The 13,879-nt window shown below is 47.8% G+C and overlaps 6 protein-coding genes across 6 annotated transcripts; 3 read left to right on the top strand and 3 right to left on the bottom strand.

The window, feature by feature from the left end:
* Positions 1–195: 195 nt before the first annotated feature.
* Positions 196–1,454, bottom strand: BHQ10_008265 (uncharacterized protein; the record flags this gene model as incomplete). Its single annotated transcript, XM_040881051.1, has 3 exons — positions 196–764; positions 822–1,069; positions 1,123–1,454. 3 exons carry the CDS (start codon positions 1,452–1,454, stop codon positions 196–198), a joined length of 1,149 nt encoding a protein of 382 aa, XP_040736767.1.
* Positions 1,455–2,694: 1,240 nt separating this feature from the next.
* Positions 2,695–4,102, bottom strand: BHQ10_008264 (uncharacterized protein; the record flags this gene model as incomplete). Its single annotated transcript, XM_040881050.1, has 5 exons — positions 2,695–2,836; positions 2,887–2,970; positions 3,022–3,365; positions 3,415–3,534; positions 3,593–4,102. 5 exons carry the CDS (start codon positions 4,100–4,102, stop codon positions 2,695–2,697), a joined length of 1,200 nt encoding a protein of 399 aa, XP_040736766.1.
* A 1,107-nt stretch (positions 4,103–5,209) lies between these two features.
* Positions 5,210–6,340, top strand: BHQ10_008263 (uncharacterized protein; the record flags this gene model as incomplete). Its single annotated transcript, XM_040881049.1, has 1 exon — positions 5,210–6,340. One exon carries the CDS (start codon positions 5,210–5,212, stop codon positions 6,338–6,340), a length of 1,131 nt encoding a protein of 376 aa, XP_040736765.1.
* A 324-nt stretch (positions 6,341–6,664) lies between these two features.
* BHQ10_008262 (uncharacterized protein) lies at positions 6,665–7,984 on the top strand (the record flags this gene model as incomplete). The annotated part of the gene is made up of 1 exon (XM_040881048.1): positions 6,665–7,984. The coding sequence occupies one exon, from the start codon at positions 6,665–6,667 to the stop codon at positions 7,982–7,984; it is 1,320 nt and encodes a 439-aa protein (XP_040736764.1).
* Positions 7,985–9,027: 1,043 nt separating this feature from the next.
* BHQ10_008261 (uncharacterized protein) lies at positions 9,028–10,795 on the top strand (the record flags this gene model as incomplete). The annotated part of the gene is made up of 5 exons (XM_040881047.1): positions 9,028–9,176; positions 9,236–9,288; positions 9,363–9,527; positions 9,583–10,361; positions 10,421–10,795. 5 exons carry the CDS (start codon positions 9,028–9,030, stop codon positions 10,793–10,795), a joined length of 1,521 nt encoding a protein of 506 aa, XP_040736763.1.
* Positions 10,796–12,021: 1,226 nt separating this feature from the next.
* BHQ10_008260 (uncharacterized protein) lies at positions 12,022–12,857 on the bottom strand (the record flags this gene model as incomplete). The annotated part of the gene is made up of 2 exons (XM_040881046.1): positions 12,022–12,541; positions 12,595–12,857. The coding sequence occupies 2 exons, from the start codon at positions 12,855–12,857 to the stop codon at positions 12,022–12,024; spliced, it is 783 nt and encodes a 260-aa protein (XP_040736762.1).
* Between the last annotated feature and the right edge of the window lie 1,022 nt (positions 12,858–13,879).

Genomic DNA, 13,879 nt, shown 5'->3' with positions numbered 1-13,879 from the left:
GAACTATATAAGAGGAGGTTGACGAGAATTAGTTACATAGCTGTTATTTGCTTGCGAGCAATAAGACGTATTTCATGGCGCGAGTCTGTCGTTGAGTACATGCACCGGACTACAGGCGCCTTACGATGACTAGATGTTTGGTTTGAGATACTAGAGATGCTGCCATCACTGTGCATCATATAGTCATTCATTATTCTACAGCTCGTCATGTTGTTCCACAGGCTCTTCCCACATCCTCTTCTTCGGATTTCGCGGACCATCGTATTCCTCCGCTTCGTTCTGCGTATCTGACTGATCACCATTGACCATCTGCTTGATCTTATCCAGCACACTGTCTTCATCCTTCATCTCATCTGATATTTGTTCATAAGTCTTCATTACCGGCACTTCTTCTCCATCGATTACTACAGTCGCTGCGTCAGTACCCGCTGGTATATCTACAACTTTCGTACCACCGGTCCCAACAGCACTCGTCGTCGTAGCCACCGACCCGGATATGGTTGCCAGTCCGATGACGGAAGCAACAAGATTATAAAGCATCTTAAGCGGCATCCATGCAAGCCACCACATAGGGCCGTAAAGTATCCTCCTAAAGACGAGCCACACGATTGTGCCGATGAGAAGATAGAAGGATGTCTCGAGGTACCACGTATCCGATTTCTGGGACCGTAAGAGTGAGCTGACGAGATTTCGGGTGGAGGAAAGAACGGTATCGAGGTTGGTGTAAGATTCAGAGAGGGAGGAGAGTGCGGCGGTTGATTGTTCTATTACGCGTCAGAGATTCTAGCGAACACATGATATAAAAATAAAAAGGAGCATACCAAGAGTTTCTTGCGCAAACTGACTTCGCGAAAGCTCCGCTTGCATAAGTTCGTGTGTCCTCCTCAGGGCTGCCGTAACATCACTCGACGCATTCACCACAACATCATTCTGTGTGAATTTATTGGCCCCCTTGGATGTCTCGGCTCTTTCGCTGGGTCGCGCAAATAGCAATTCTCGTTCCTTCCTGCGAGCAGCTTCTGCATTGCGATTTKCCTGGAGTCGTGCCGTTCGGAAGTCCGTTCTCGTTCTGTTCTTGAAATTAGCCTCGTCCCATAGTACAGTCCTACGAAGTAGCCATACCTCCTCAAATCCCCATTCAACCTTTCCGCAATCCCAATAATCCTTTTTCTTTCCGCTTCCTTCTCCCCTATACTAATATCACCCGTCATCTTCCTCTTACTCGTCTGCCCACCCGAAACGTCCAACCCTTCAACCTCCACACTCAAGATCTCCATTTCATCTTCCACATTCTTCAGTCGTGAGTGTATCTCAGCGCCTAGTTCGAGACGCGCTTCGTCTCCTTGGCCAATTGCATGCGTAAAGTTTCGCAGGCGGTCGATTAGTGGTTTCGTTTCGTTGAGGGCGTTGGAGGTTTGTTTGAGGCGGGATTGGAGGATGTGGAGGGKTGACATTTTGTCTCGTTTAGCGCGGAGGGATGTGGCGCATGAGAGTGTCTATTTTGTGATCGTATTCTGAGTTCTTCTTTAGATCTTTGAAATTGTTGCTGTCGTAAAGTGCAATGATATGTTTTGTCGAGTGGCATGAAGCTGCCACACATCGTCATCAGGAAAGCGGGTACCTTAAGATATTGTTTGCATTCGATGCAAACACACATGGAAAGTTTCCCTCCGCATCGCGAGATCATTCCGCAATAGCATCAAAACATTTTTGCATTTAAGCTACAATACAATAAGCGGTTTTGATAAGATATAAAACTCAGCAAGGCTGCGCGGAAATCCTGACTACTTGATCTCTCCATACCACGCTGGGTTACACACTTATCAAATCTTGAGTTTGGTCCGAGGGTATCAACGACCGAGTCATCCGTCAACTCGAAAGTGAGTCTTATTGATACACTATACACTTCCTTCTCTCAATTGAGCATCTAGTCTAACCTCAATATCTATAGCATCTTCAAGGCCTTATACACAACACATACACACATACACCGGCTCGGACCGACCCAAACAGCAAAATGTCCATCCCCGTCTCAACGATAACCTCCTTCCGAACCGCCTTCAGCCCCTTCTCCCCCCTCGGACGGCCATGCAGAATCCTTCTGAGTCTTCTCCAAAACCCATCCACCGCACCCGCCAGTAGCGCGACACACATCGACATTAAAGTCTCACATCTACCACGTAACTCGACACAATTACCGGAATGCACAATCGGATTTAAAGGTGGGAAGGAAATCAAACTCGAAGTTGGGAAACGGAATATGAAGATTGGGGATGTGTTGGACGAGATTGCGAGAGTTGGGAGGGTGGTTGAGAGGGAGCAGAGTTTGAAGGGTTGAAATTTTATATAAGTTTGGGTGTATTTTAATTATGTTCGTGTACATCAATAGGTTTGAAATGGACTTTACTTGATTCCACTCTATTCGTAGTTTCTGATTGAATGGGATGCTTGGATTAATGTCTTGAACTCGTTTTTCTATCCATGACTATGAATGACAGTGGACAACGGACGCAAAACACATCGACTCCGCGCTGCATGTTTTGAAATGCTTTTGAATAAGCTCGACCAGCCTGGCTGCAGGAAGTCGTAACGCTTAATTCTACCATCACGCATAAGGGGTATAGGACGGTAACAAGTCCCACATGAAACAAAGCTTATGTAMCCTGCGCAAGCCGTATGCAAGATAAGAACCGCTTAAACAGCAGCACCGGAGATGAAGAACCACTTGTCGACGCTGCCGTCGATAGGAGCAGGGGGGAGGTTCTCGCCAGCGGGAATCTTGGAGAGAGCACTCTTGTCGACCAAATCGGGGGAGTTGGAGTTAGTGATGTTGGCACTATCGCACGTTAGTATCATCCAATCAAGATTCTTCGAACAATTGCTTACAGGCTGATGTCTCCCTTGGGGGCAGCACCGGTGACGAGTCTCTCCCAGGCATCAGCGCACTCACGGATGACCTCCTCAGCATACCTATGGAACAGTTAGTACTCAATCTTGATCCAATTCCGGCAGATAACTAACTTCTTGTTCTTGCACTCTCCGGAGAAAGCAAACTGGTTCTCGGGCTTTCCGTCAGGAATCTTATAGATACGGAACCATTCGTTGGTGGCCCGGAGAAGGCCAGGGAGGTGACGCTCAACATCTTCAATGTCCTTGAGCTTAGGGGCAAGAGGGTCGTTCACGTCAATGACAATGATCTTCCAGTCGGTCTCTTCTTCGTCCAAGAGAGCCATGACACCGAGAACCTTGACCTGCTTGACCTGACCGGTGTAACCGACGAGTTCACCGATTTCGCAAACGTCCAATGGGTCGTTATCACCCTTGGCCTTGGTCTCGGGGTGGACGACATTAGGGTCTTCCCAGGTCTGTTGACGTCAGTCATGATCTTAGAATGGGTGATTATTATCGACTCACGCGAGGGAAGGCACCGTAGTTCCAGAGGTAACCCTTGTGGGGGAAGCAGTTGCGGACGAAACGTAGCTTGCCTTTCTTGGTGTCCTGCTTAATGGGGTTGAGGAACTCTTCCTTGGAGATCTATATTGGAAAAAAAAAATCAGTAAATTGACCTCCCACTGCAAGCATCACCGCATACCTCTTGCTTAGCGTTGGTCCAGCGAGGAATCTCAACGATCATGTTCAAAACGGTCTTCTCCTCATTGGCATACAGAGGAATATCGTGGAAAGGAGAGACAGGGACGCCATCCTTCTCGATGAACACACGGTGCTCAAGGGTATGGGCCGCGCCGATTTTGCGGATAGAATAAGACATGGCGGGGKTAGTAGAATTCGAGGACAGTGCGGTCGAGGACGTAGTAAAATGTCTCGTTAATTGGGCAGCACGCTTGACGGCCGCTGGTTGCGATCTAGACGATCTGGGATTCGATCTCGCCGTACTAGGATGTAAGGGAGACGGTGAATTGAGGGGGGAGCGAGTAGAGGTAAAAGAACGAGTTGTTGTTTGTCCTGCAGACGAAGGTGGGATGGTGGAGAGGGAGAGCGAAGAAGGAGCGGTGGAGACCGCTCGTCCAGTCATGGCCGCTAATTGGGTCCGCCGCAGACGCAATACCGCCTTTCCAATCGTGGCCGGTGTGCCTGGGTTCATTGGGGGCACAAAATAAAGTCAGAGGAGAGATCGCTCGGGCGTATGGAATCAGCCTTTGTATATCGAGCTTAATCCCTATAGCCGGTCTGGAGCTGTCGCTGGGTGGTGACCAGGGCGCGGCAGGTTTTCGGGAATGGTCGATAGCTAGGCCGAGGTGTTGAATGATTCTTGTGAAGGTAGACTTTCGGCTTTGATAAGGGCGCTCGGTCAATCGGAAAACAGTCTCAACAGTACGCTCAAACAATGCTGGTATGCCAGTATAATACAAGGGATGGCTCTAGATAAAGTTAATGCAAGCGAGTCGAGAAGTCGGTGCAGTCGAGTAGTAGGGAAACAAATTTCTGGCACACTCCCGGAGCTGCCTGCCCCTTTCGAGCCATTGTCATTGACGCCTCAGGCTGCAATCCTGGTTCCCGAGCCACGAGCCGTGCAATGTGTCTCGAACGATTTCCCCTGCCTAACAAATACATGCATGCAATGAGTTGTAGGCGCGATGCTGCTACAAGTACGACTCGATAGATATATCGCTTTTGATAATGAGTTCGACGTCTCAAGCCTAAGATGTATCGGAATCGACTTAGCCGAGTCTAGTCAAAGGATGGATCTGTCAAACACCAACACTGGCACCTCGCTGTGGTTGGACGAGAATGCGCCCGCGAGGCTTAAGATGTTGCAAATCAACCATAACCGCCACAACCTCAGTGGCTCACGGTCCTTGGGTGCATGCATGATACTCTAATTAAAGAGCTCTTAGCGCCAATTATTTTCGTTCCTCCCACTACCCTGGTTCGTTGTTGGCCCCCCATGATGGATAAGTTTGGATCGGTTTCTCTTCTGCTCCATCTCGTCGTCGCCCTTCGTCTTGCCAGCGTGCAGGTGTCGCGACGACAAATTTGACAAGTAATCAAATGAACTGAAGTGGAACATTGCTGAGACCATAGCTGGCACTATGACTTTATACATCGAACCACGTGAGTGATTCCGAGGTCGGAACGAGGAGAAAAACAGTCAATTAACCCTTTTTGAATAGCATCATTGAAATCGCGAGACTCGACCTCAGATTGCCCTTCAAACACCTTCACCACACAAAATGGCTTACAATTCAACATGTACTGTGGCATTGATCTGCTTGCTGCCGAAGTGGGCAACACGGTCGAAGCAAGCGTCTCGGATTGCATGGACCACTGCTCATGGTTTCAACCCCGTTGCTTCGGCGTCACATATTACACCCAAAACCAAACATGCTCCTACAAAGGCGATGGCGTCAACTCGACCATGCTGAGCACGTCGAAGAGTGACAATGTCAACGTCAACAGCGCGATCGCATACGCAAATCAAATGGTGGCATTGGACGGGACCTGTCCGTACCAAAACAACTCGGTGATTGAAACCAGCGAAGGCATGCCTTTCCGTATAGTCTGTGATCAGGATATGGCCGGCTGGGGCGACTACTTTCCTTGGGGATATGATTATCGACCACATACGGAAACGATGAGCGAGTGCATGGAGATCTGCTCCCAAGCGCACCCCTTATGTCTCGGGGTATCATGGAACTCGGACCTAAGCGCTGGGTTCGGAAACTGCTACCTGAAAAACTCACAAAATGGATCTCTTTCCAGTGACACAATACATACACACTCCGCCCTAGTCAATCTGCCGTCACTTGATGCATGTGATTCAGTGTCCGACCCACAACAAATCTTCAGCAACGACAAAACTTTCAACGTGACGTGCTTTGAAGGCCGGGTCGGAAGCAGCAACATCACATCGGTATATAGCGCGAATATTACGGGGTGTATTGACGAATGTGCAACGTACAATGGGACAGAATCTTGTCTTGCCGTCTTCTACGACAATTCATTTGACGATGGATTTGAAAACTGCTATTTGTTGAATGATACGGGCACGGAAATCGCTCCGTTGAATTCTACCTACGCCGAACTTGTTTCAAGTGATAATTCGACCTCTACGTCTACGCCAGATAGCAGCGACAACTCTTCATCTAGTAAAGCGTGGGTCGCAGGCCCTGTTGTTGGCGCGGTAGCGGCTGTGACGATCGTTGCATTGGGATTTCTCTGGTGGAGAAGAAGAGCAGGACGACGGCAAGATACGAAATTTACACCTATAGAGCTAGATCAGAGTCCTCCGCCGCATAAGCCTGTGGAACTTTCGGGACTATCTCAAAACCGTGTGCCGGAGATGGACGGGGAAACGGTCGTGAGGCATGAATTGGCATGATAGACTGATGCATAATTAGCTTGCTCTACGCTTCGATGTATATACCACTTAATTGTATCAATATCACTGAGATGACCATAAACGGCGTTAGTCAATTTAAGGATGTGGTCATTAAAGTTGCAAAAACTTTCGGCGAAAAGCCACTATCTTCACGTGACCTCAAATTTTGCAATCTGACTAAACAATCATGCCGCTTTTACCCAACTACCTTACCATCCACTTACCCAGTCCGAGATCGCAACACCCGACAAGCAAGCCCCAGCTTGAAACTATCATCAAGAGGTATCCTGTCCTGATGATATGCTCAATCTCCTCCGCCGAACGATGACTTCACTCCCTCGTGTACCGATCCCCCCCAATGGGGTTGATTATCGCGGAAAGATCGTCCTCGCACCCATGGTACGATCGGGCGAACTTCCCTCTCGACTGATCGCATTGAAATATGGCGCAGATCTCGTCTGGGGTCCCGAAACCATCGACAGAGCTATCATGGGCGCTGAGCGCCGCGTCAATCCACGGAATGGTACCATCGAATTCACACGTATACCGTCCAACAGCAGCAAAGGCGTTGATCCCAAGGAATCGGTTATCTTTCGCATTGATCCGGAAAACGAGAAGGGGAAATTGATTTTCCAGATTGGTACGGCGTCGCCTGAATATGCTGTGCAGGCTGCGAAGGTTGTTGCTGGTGATGTTGCGGGTATAGATGTTAATTCGGGGTGTCCGAAACCATTCAGTACGAGCGGGGGCATGGGCGCTGCCTTGCTACGAACACCCGATAAACTCGTCTCTATCCTTGAGGCGCTTGTACGCGAAGTCGGAAATCCCTATCAGATCGGTATATCGGTAAAGATTCGACTTCTCTCGGATCCAGAAGAGACAAAGACTCTTGTCACTCGATTGGTTGGCACTGGTATCACGGGGTTGACAATCCATTGTCGCACAACCCCTATGCGTCCTAGAGAGCGGGCTATTCGCGAACAGCTCAGCATGATTGCGACTGTTTGTCGGGAGGCAGGTGTTGCGTGCGTCATGAACGGGGATGTCACATCGCGCGACCAGGCTTTGAAGTTAATGAAGGAATACAATGTGGATGGCGCTATGATTGCAACATCTGCGGAAGCCAATTCATCATGCTTCAGGTCCGAGGCCGAAGGTGGTCTTCTCCCCTGGCGGGACGTTGTTCGAGAGTACATCAAGGAAGCCATCCGCGTCGAAAATCGCTTCGGAAACACCAAGTACTTACTCAATATGATGATCAAGACGAAAGATAAGGCATATGCCCGGGCCCAAAAATCCAAAAACTACGCGGATATTTGCCATTTCCTTGAATTTGACGAGCTCATGCCCGGAGCGATTGAAGCCGATAAGATCCTCGGCCTCGAATCGAAGGGCGTCAGCAAAGCTATAGAGGAAGAGGCCAAACCTTCCGCTGTTCAGAATGCAATTGAGAACAACCAGTCTGCCAAAGCTGCTGGCACTTCGGGACATAGCAAAAAGCCCACCAACGTTCCTAGCGGACCAGGTCCCATTAGAACAAATTCGGCTCGAGCGAGTGTCCCTAAGGCGTCTATTGAGACTGAAGTTGATCTTTCTGCACCACCACCATCGACTGCGCAGCAAAGTGCCGGGGTAGCTGTCTGAGTGCCTTCCCTGGTTTAGTATATTATTTGTTAATCTCATCCATATGGCGTCTCGTGGAGGAATGGGCTCATCTTCCGGGCTCGATACGACTGCACATATCTTCGTCTTTTTCACATAATCTTTTTAGGACATTAGCTAGGGCATTTGTGGTGTTTTTGTTGGTAGATATTCGTCAATTGAATTCAAGCACGTGTATTAAATTGTGGTTCAAGTCATTCCTTCTGTTGACATAATGTAAACCGCAGAACTCTATGGTCAAGGAAAGGCCAGTGTGACTACCTATGAGACAAGTGGTTAGAGTGAATAAACGACAATGAATGGCTGTGAAAGCATTCACCATTCAAATCTCGGCCTGCGGCAATTTCCACATTTCATGGGGATGTTTCAATACAATACTACTCGCGTGGATTCATCTTAACGAGGTGGCACGCATGCTGGTCTATCAGGGCGCTCGAGAAGAATAGAATAAGTTCATGCCAATCCTTTTCAAATGACTACATCCAGATCCAGCACTTTTCGTCTGAAGGCGAAGAAGGAACGCTTTTTTCGCTGGCTAAGTACTCTACATATGTATCTATTGAAACAATGAGTCTATACTCTGTTATTGAATTCGATAACCAGCAAGTAACCTTTAGTTTGCCAATTATCCGAACAAGTCATCTATAAGAAGTCACAGTCTACCGTCTCATGATGGCTAGAATAAAGTTCTCTAATCTCTATCGGAATTGATAAGAAGGTGGATTTGTGGGGTTTGCGGGTCTTCGCCGGCCATTTTGACCGGAGAATAAGCATGAGAAATGTCCGGTGAGGAGTAAATCAGTTGATGGTGAGCTCTTTTTCGCCGGTTGATTATGATAAGAGCTGTAAATATTCATTAATTTCTTTGAGGAACCTTATCGGTTCGATATTCCGATCTCGTGGAATCTGCATCTTGTGTTACAGAATTTATAGATTCAGCTGTTGCAAGTAAATACTACAATTTCTTCAGGTCATTTGTTCTTTTTTCGCTCCAGGTTGCTCGACAGGAACTCGGAATATTTACCATGGGTTCAGTCGGTCTCAATCGTCCCGAGAGGACACTCATCGGTGGGACACTCGATATCTCTCGCATGATCAATGGTCTCTGGCAGCGTGCCGGGGGACACGATCAGAACACTGATATGGAAGAAGCTGTCAATGTCATGGAGGATACGTAAGTGACCAAACCTCAGATAAACTCTTCATATTGAAATCGCTAACTGTTGGCTTTAGGATCCAGCGCGGGTTAGATACATTCGATATGGCAGACCATTACGGCGACGCAGGTAAGTTAGCAGAAGCAATTGCATATCCTACCGAGTGATTTTGGGGATTAGGGGCTGACGAGTTCCTTATTCAGAGCTTATTATCGGCCAACACAACACGACCAAAGCCGGTTCAAGCAAAGTAGCATTCACAAAATGGTGCCCAGCAGAGAACGGCATCAAGACCTTTAAAAACGCCGAAGCTGCCGTTGATCTTGCTCTAAAACGCATGAACCAGGACAAAATCGACTTGTTACAGTGTACGTGCAGCCATTGCTACCAAACGTATCAAATCCCAGCTTATGTAAATGACAGACCACGCCTGGGACTTCTCTGACAACACCTACCTCCACAACCTCTCTCATCTCCACACCCTCCAAAAACGCGGCAAAATCGGCCTTATAGGCATGACCAATACCGACGCCGCGCACCTCAAACTTCTCCTCGACACGGGCTTCTCAATAGCCACAAACCAGATCCCTACCAACGTGATTGACCGCCGCTTGACGCGCGGCCCATTGAACAAGCTCTGCCTGGAAAACGATGTCGGGATTTTGGCTTATGGGACCTTACTCGGTGGATTCCTTAGCGAGAAATGGCTTGGCCAGCCCGAGCCGGAGGATATTAACAAACTTAACTGGAGTCTGAGGAAATATTTACGCTTTATCTGGGCTGCTGGTGGTTGGGCAGCTTACCAAAATGTGCTTGAGGCGTTGAGCACGGTTGCGAAGAGACATGGTGTTTCCATTGCAGCTATTTCTACTCGCTACGTACTTGATATTCCGTCTGTAAAGGCAGTTATAATTGGATCGAGACTGTCATACGACTCTGAAAAATACATCGACAAAAACCTCGAGGCGTTCCGATTGCAGCTTACGAGCGAGGATATGGAACTCATACACAAAGCGCAGGAAGGGCTGAGCGATATCCCCGGAGACTGTGGGGACGAATATCGCAGACCCCCGTTTTTGACTGCTGCGGGTGATACGAGTGATCATTTAGATGCAGTTGAGAAGGCGAAACCTGTTAAAGATGCTATTGCTGTGGGTAAACGTGTGGAATATTCATCTGGTAGTCCATGGGAACCCATTGCTGTATGTTGCTCTCTTCCATCCCCTTGTTTGGTATGAATCGTCGTTGACATTCTGTCCAGGGCTACTGCCGCGCCGTTCGAACAGGTAACATAATCCGCGTCTCGGGCACTACGACGCAAAAGATCCTACCCACACTTCCAGCTATCGGCGGAACGTCTGCTGCCAGTCAGACCGTGCACATACTTGACATCATAGAAAATGCCCTCAAAGCCCTGGGATCATCGCTCTCGGACATCGTGCGCACGCGCATCATGGTCCGAGACGCAGAGGTTTGCGAAGAAGTCAGCCGGGCTCATGGATGGGTGTTTAAGAATGCTGGTGTCAGACCTGCTAATACTTTCGTCACCGCGGGATTGATAGGGGATGAGATGCTAGTAGAAATCGAAGCGGAGGCAGAGATTGGGTGTGCCAAGGAGGGGGTTTTGAGAATTTGATGTGACCTTCTGAGATGTACTACTTGCATATTGGCTATATAATATAAATTGGCTCAAACAGGAATGAAAACCCCATCTGCAATATCAAAACCCGCGTTCATAAATAGAGATGCCCAGTCGTCATCCGTGAACTCCCAATTTGCAGGTGACGAGTCTTGCGCCGCTGCAGCGTCAGATATAGGTGTCATATTAGGCATATTTTCTGAGACATTGTTGCTCCTGTCCGTTTGCATGACCGATAAAACATGATCATCGGATGGAAATACTCCTTGTCTTTCATAGCTATGAGCCGCCCGGAATCTGTTCGCTTCAAGTGATGAACCTGGTTGTGCCCAACCCCGAGCATTGTCGCTCAATACAGTAGCATCATCGATTTCGGATCTGGTAGAAATAGGTATGCCTTGTTCATACGGTGACTGACAGTGCTCTTGATTTGCTGCATGGCAAGAAGCCTGTCGCCTACAAGCTCTTTTATATTCTTGCACGACATTTCTGAGGAAATTTGCTTGCAACGAGCATGTAAATGTTGGTGGTGTGGATTGCTGATCAAACACGCGGGCGGCCATGTCGATAGTCTCTAATACTGCTCTTTCGTATTCTTTTCTTGCGGTACTTTTTATGGATAGTAGTAACTACAGTCAACATGTTAGAAAGTTCTGCAGGGAGGAAATGGATCGACCAGCCTTTATGAGAAATACAGCAGCATAAGCAGTCATTGTATGTATGGAATCATGCGCAAAACTCAATAGTGGTGATAGAGAGTTGTGCGAAACTAATCTCAGCATGTCCAGTGCACTATTATAGGTGATCCAGAATGCTTCTGTATCCACGACTGGTGGACCGATCGTCGATGAGATCGCATCCTGGAGAGGAAAGGAGTATAGAAGAAGGAGAAGATGGGTGCTGAAGAATGATACCAGAAATGAATGACATCGCTCTAGAGTATTTGATTAGTCCCCAGCATTGGATACGAGGTAAAGAGATATGTACCTTTCTTTGAGGCGATTTGTAACCAACGCCTTTTCCAGGCTTCTATCCGAGGAGTAAGTGTTTTCAGCAGCGAATCAAATCGATACGGATGAGTGACCGATGGAGTAGGGCGCTGAGGATTGAAAGCCTCTAGAATATCCGCAGCAGTAAGACGTAAAGAAACAAATGCGGCGAGAATGGTATCGTTGGTAGTGGCCAAAGGACTTTTATACCATATGTTGACTGATTCTATGAAGTCACTTCGCTCGATCATCCAAGGTTTCCCATTTTGCAAGCTCATGCTGGTCTGATTTTAGTTTTTTCGAAGGAATGTCTTTAGGGAGGGGAACGAACCTGCGGTCATAGACAAAAAGCACTAGCCATGTACGTTCGATATTGCGTCTCTTCAGAATTTCGCCAATCGACATAGCTGTCATGTCCTCCTCTTTTAACAGTAATTTGTGCCAACCCAGTTCCATCGATAACCTAATGGCGTATCCAATGATAGGCCAGGATCGGGTATCATCTGATTGTTTCCAGTACGTCTTGAGTACTATGGCCTGTATAATTTCAGGAGATTTTGCGCCTCGCGCGATAGCGTCAGAAAATAGTTTTTCTGAATATCTATGAAGGTCGGGATATAGTGACGGATTGAATGCTTTTGCGGACACAGAGAGCATGACTGTCAAAAGAAATGAGGATTGTTCTCGGACATATTGAAAGGTGTGGAAAGAAGGATCGAAGACGCAGATAAATGGGTTAAAACTCCGGATGAAGCTGTAGTGATGTTAGTGTTTTGTCCTCCCTTCCTAGTGGACCATTATACATACCCTTCAAAGAGCGAAGTAGCTATATGGTACGATATAACCCTTTTCATTATAGGATCGCCTTCGGGAAATGTTGACGGCGACTGGGCCGGATCTGAATCCAGCTCTCTACCAATACTCAAGATGTTCTCCATGGAGAATTTGCCTCTTGTAGCCTGTTTATTGAAAAGCGAAGAAGGCTGGAGCCCATCGACCTCGGCCAAAAAGTTGGAGCTCCCATCTTCTGCGTCGCCGGAGGCTTGTTGCACATCGGTAGATGTGTTCATGTAGACTTCATGAGATGTAGTGAGTCCTTGAGAAGCATGTTCAGTGTCTCCTGGCCGAGTCCTTTATACTGTCAGCATATTTTAGCAAATCAAGAAGGTGTTATCCTGCCCACCTCATAGGTTTCCTTCCTCGCTTTCTCTGGACATAGTAAACGCAATCCATAGATTTCCGAAGGCATCTCTCGCACTTCGAACTATCCGCCACAGGGCAACATTTCATTTTGACTCTGCGACATTGTAAACAAGCTTTTGCACTGTGATAGAGAGACCTATCAGTATTCCACTCGTTCGTCGGGCGTATATAGATCGCCTAGATTCAATCTTGTCTTATCTATACCTACCTGGCCATTCTCGAAAGTCGACTTGCCTCCGCGCCTGGGCCTTGACTCATTGCGACTTTAATTCTGGGTACGTACTACCTCAGAAGTACCTGATTTGTGTTCAAATAGATTTAAATGAATGTCTGTACAAACCCACGAGATCAAAAGATCATGATAGCTGTAGTTCGCTTTTCGTTCCGTTATAGTTGTGGGTCCAATATCTAGAACCAACCCAGCCAATCACAAAACATTTTGATGTCTTTTCCTTTTCTGGCTAGTCAGAGAAATTAGCCCTAAGTTCGCGGTTCACGCCTGCGAAAAACTTGCTACGACAAAATCCAATCCGTGAAGCCGGAAAAGGGTAGATATTAGCGAGCAAGGTATCGAGGAGTAGTTCAACGGCTTTCGCGATATCGAGACTAGAACTACTTCGTACTTGGTGCTGGCCTGGAACGCTAGCATAAACCCGGGAGAATGGCTGCCCCACAGATAAGGCATGCCCCAGGCGCCGGTGAATATCATAGAAATTGTCCGGTGGCCCATGACACTAAGAGAAGCTCCAATAAACCGGCACCGTGGCCACTGGCCGTGTTGTGAGGATACATTGAGGAGTGTCTTATCTCGAGGTGGAGGTTACAGGATATAGCAGCCGATATCAAAAGTCAGGACGGGCCGTGGATAACTGACTACATAAGGTGGCCG

The sequence above is a fragment of the Talaromyces amestolkiae genome (genome assembly GCF_001896365.1).
Source record: "Talaromyces amestolkiae strain CIB chromosome Unknown scaffold18.1, whole genome shotgun sequence".
NCBI lineage: Eukaryota > Fungi > Ascomycota > Eurotiomycetes > Eurotiales > Trichocomaceae > Talaromyces > Talaromyces amestolkiae.
Note: the sequence above shows the minus strand (reverse complement) of the source record. Positions and strands in the feature narration are given on the sequence as shown.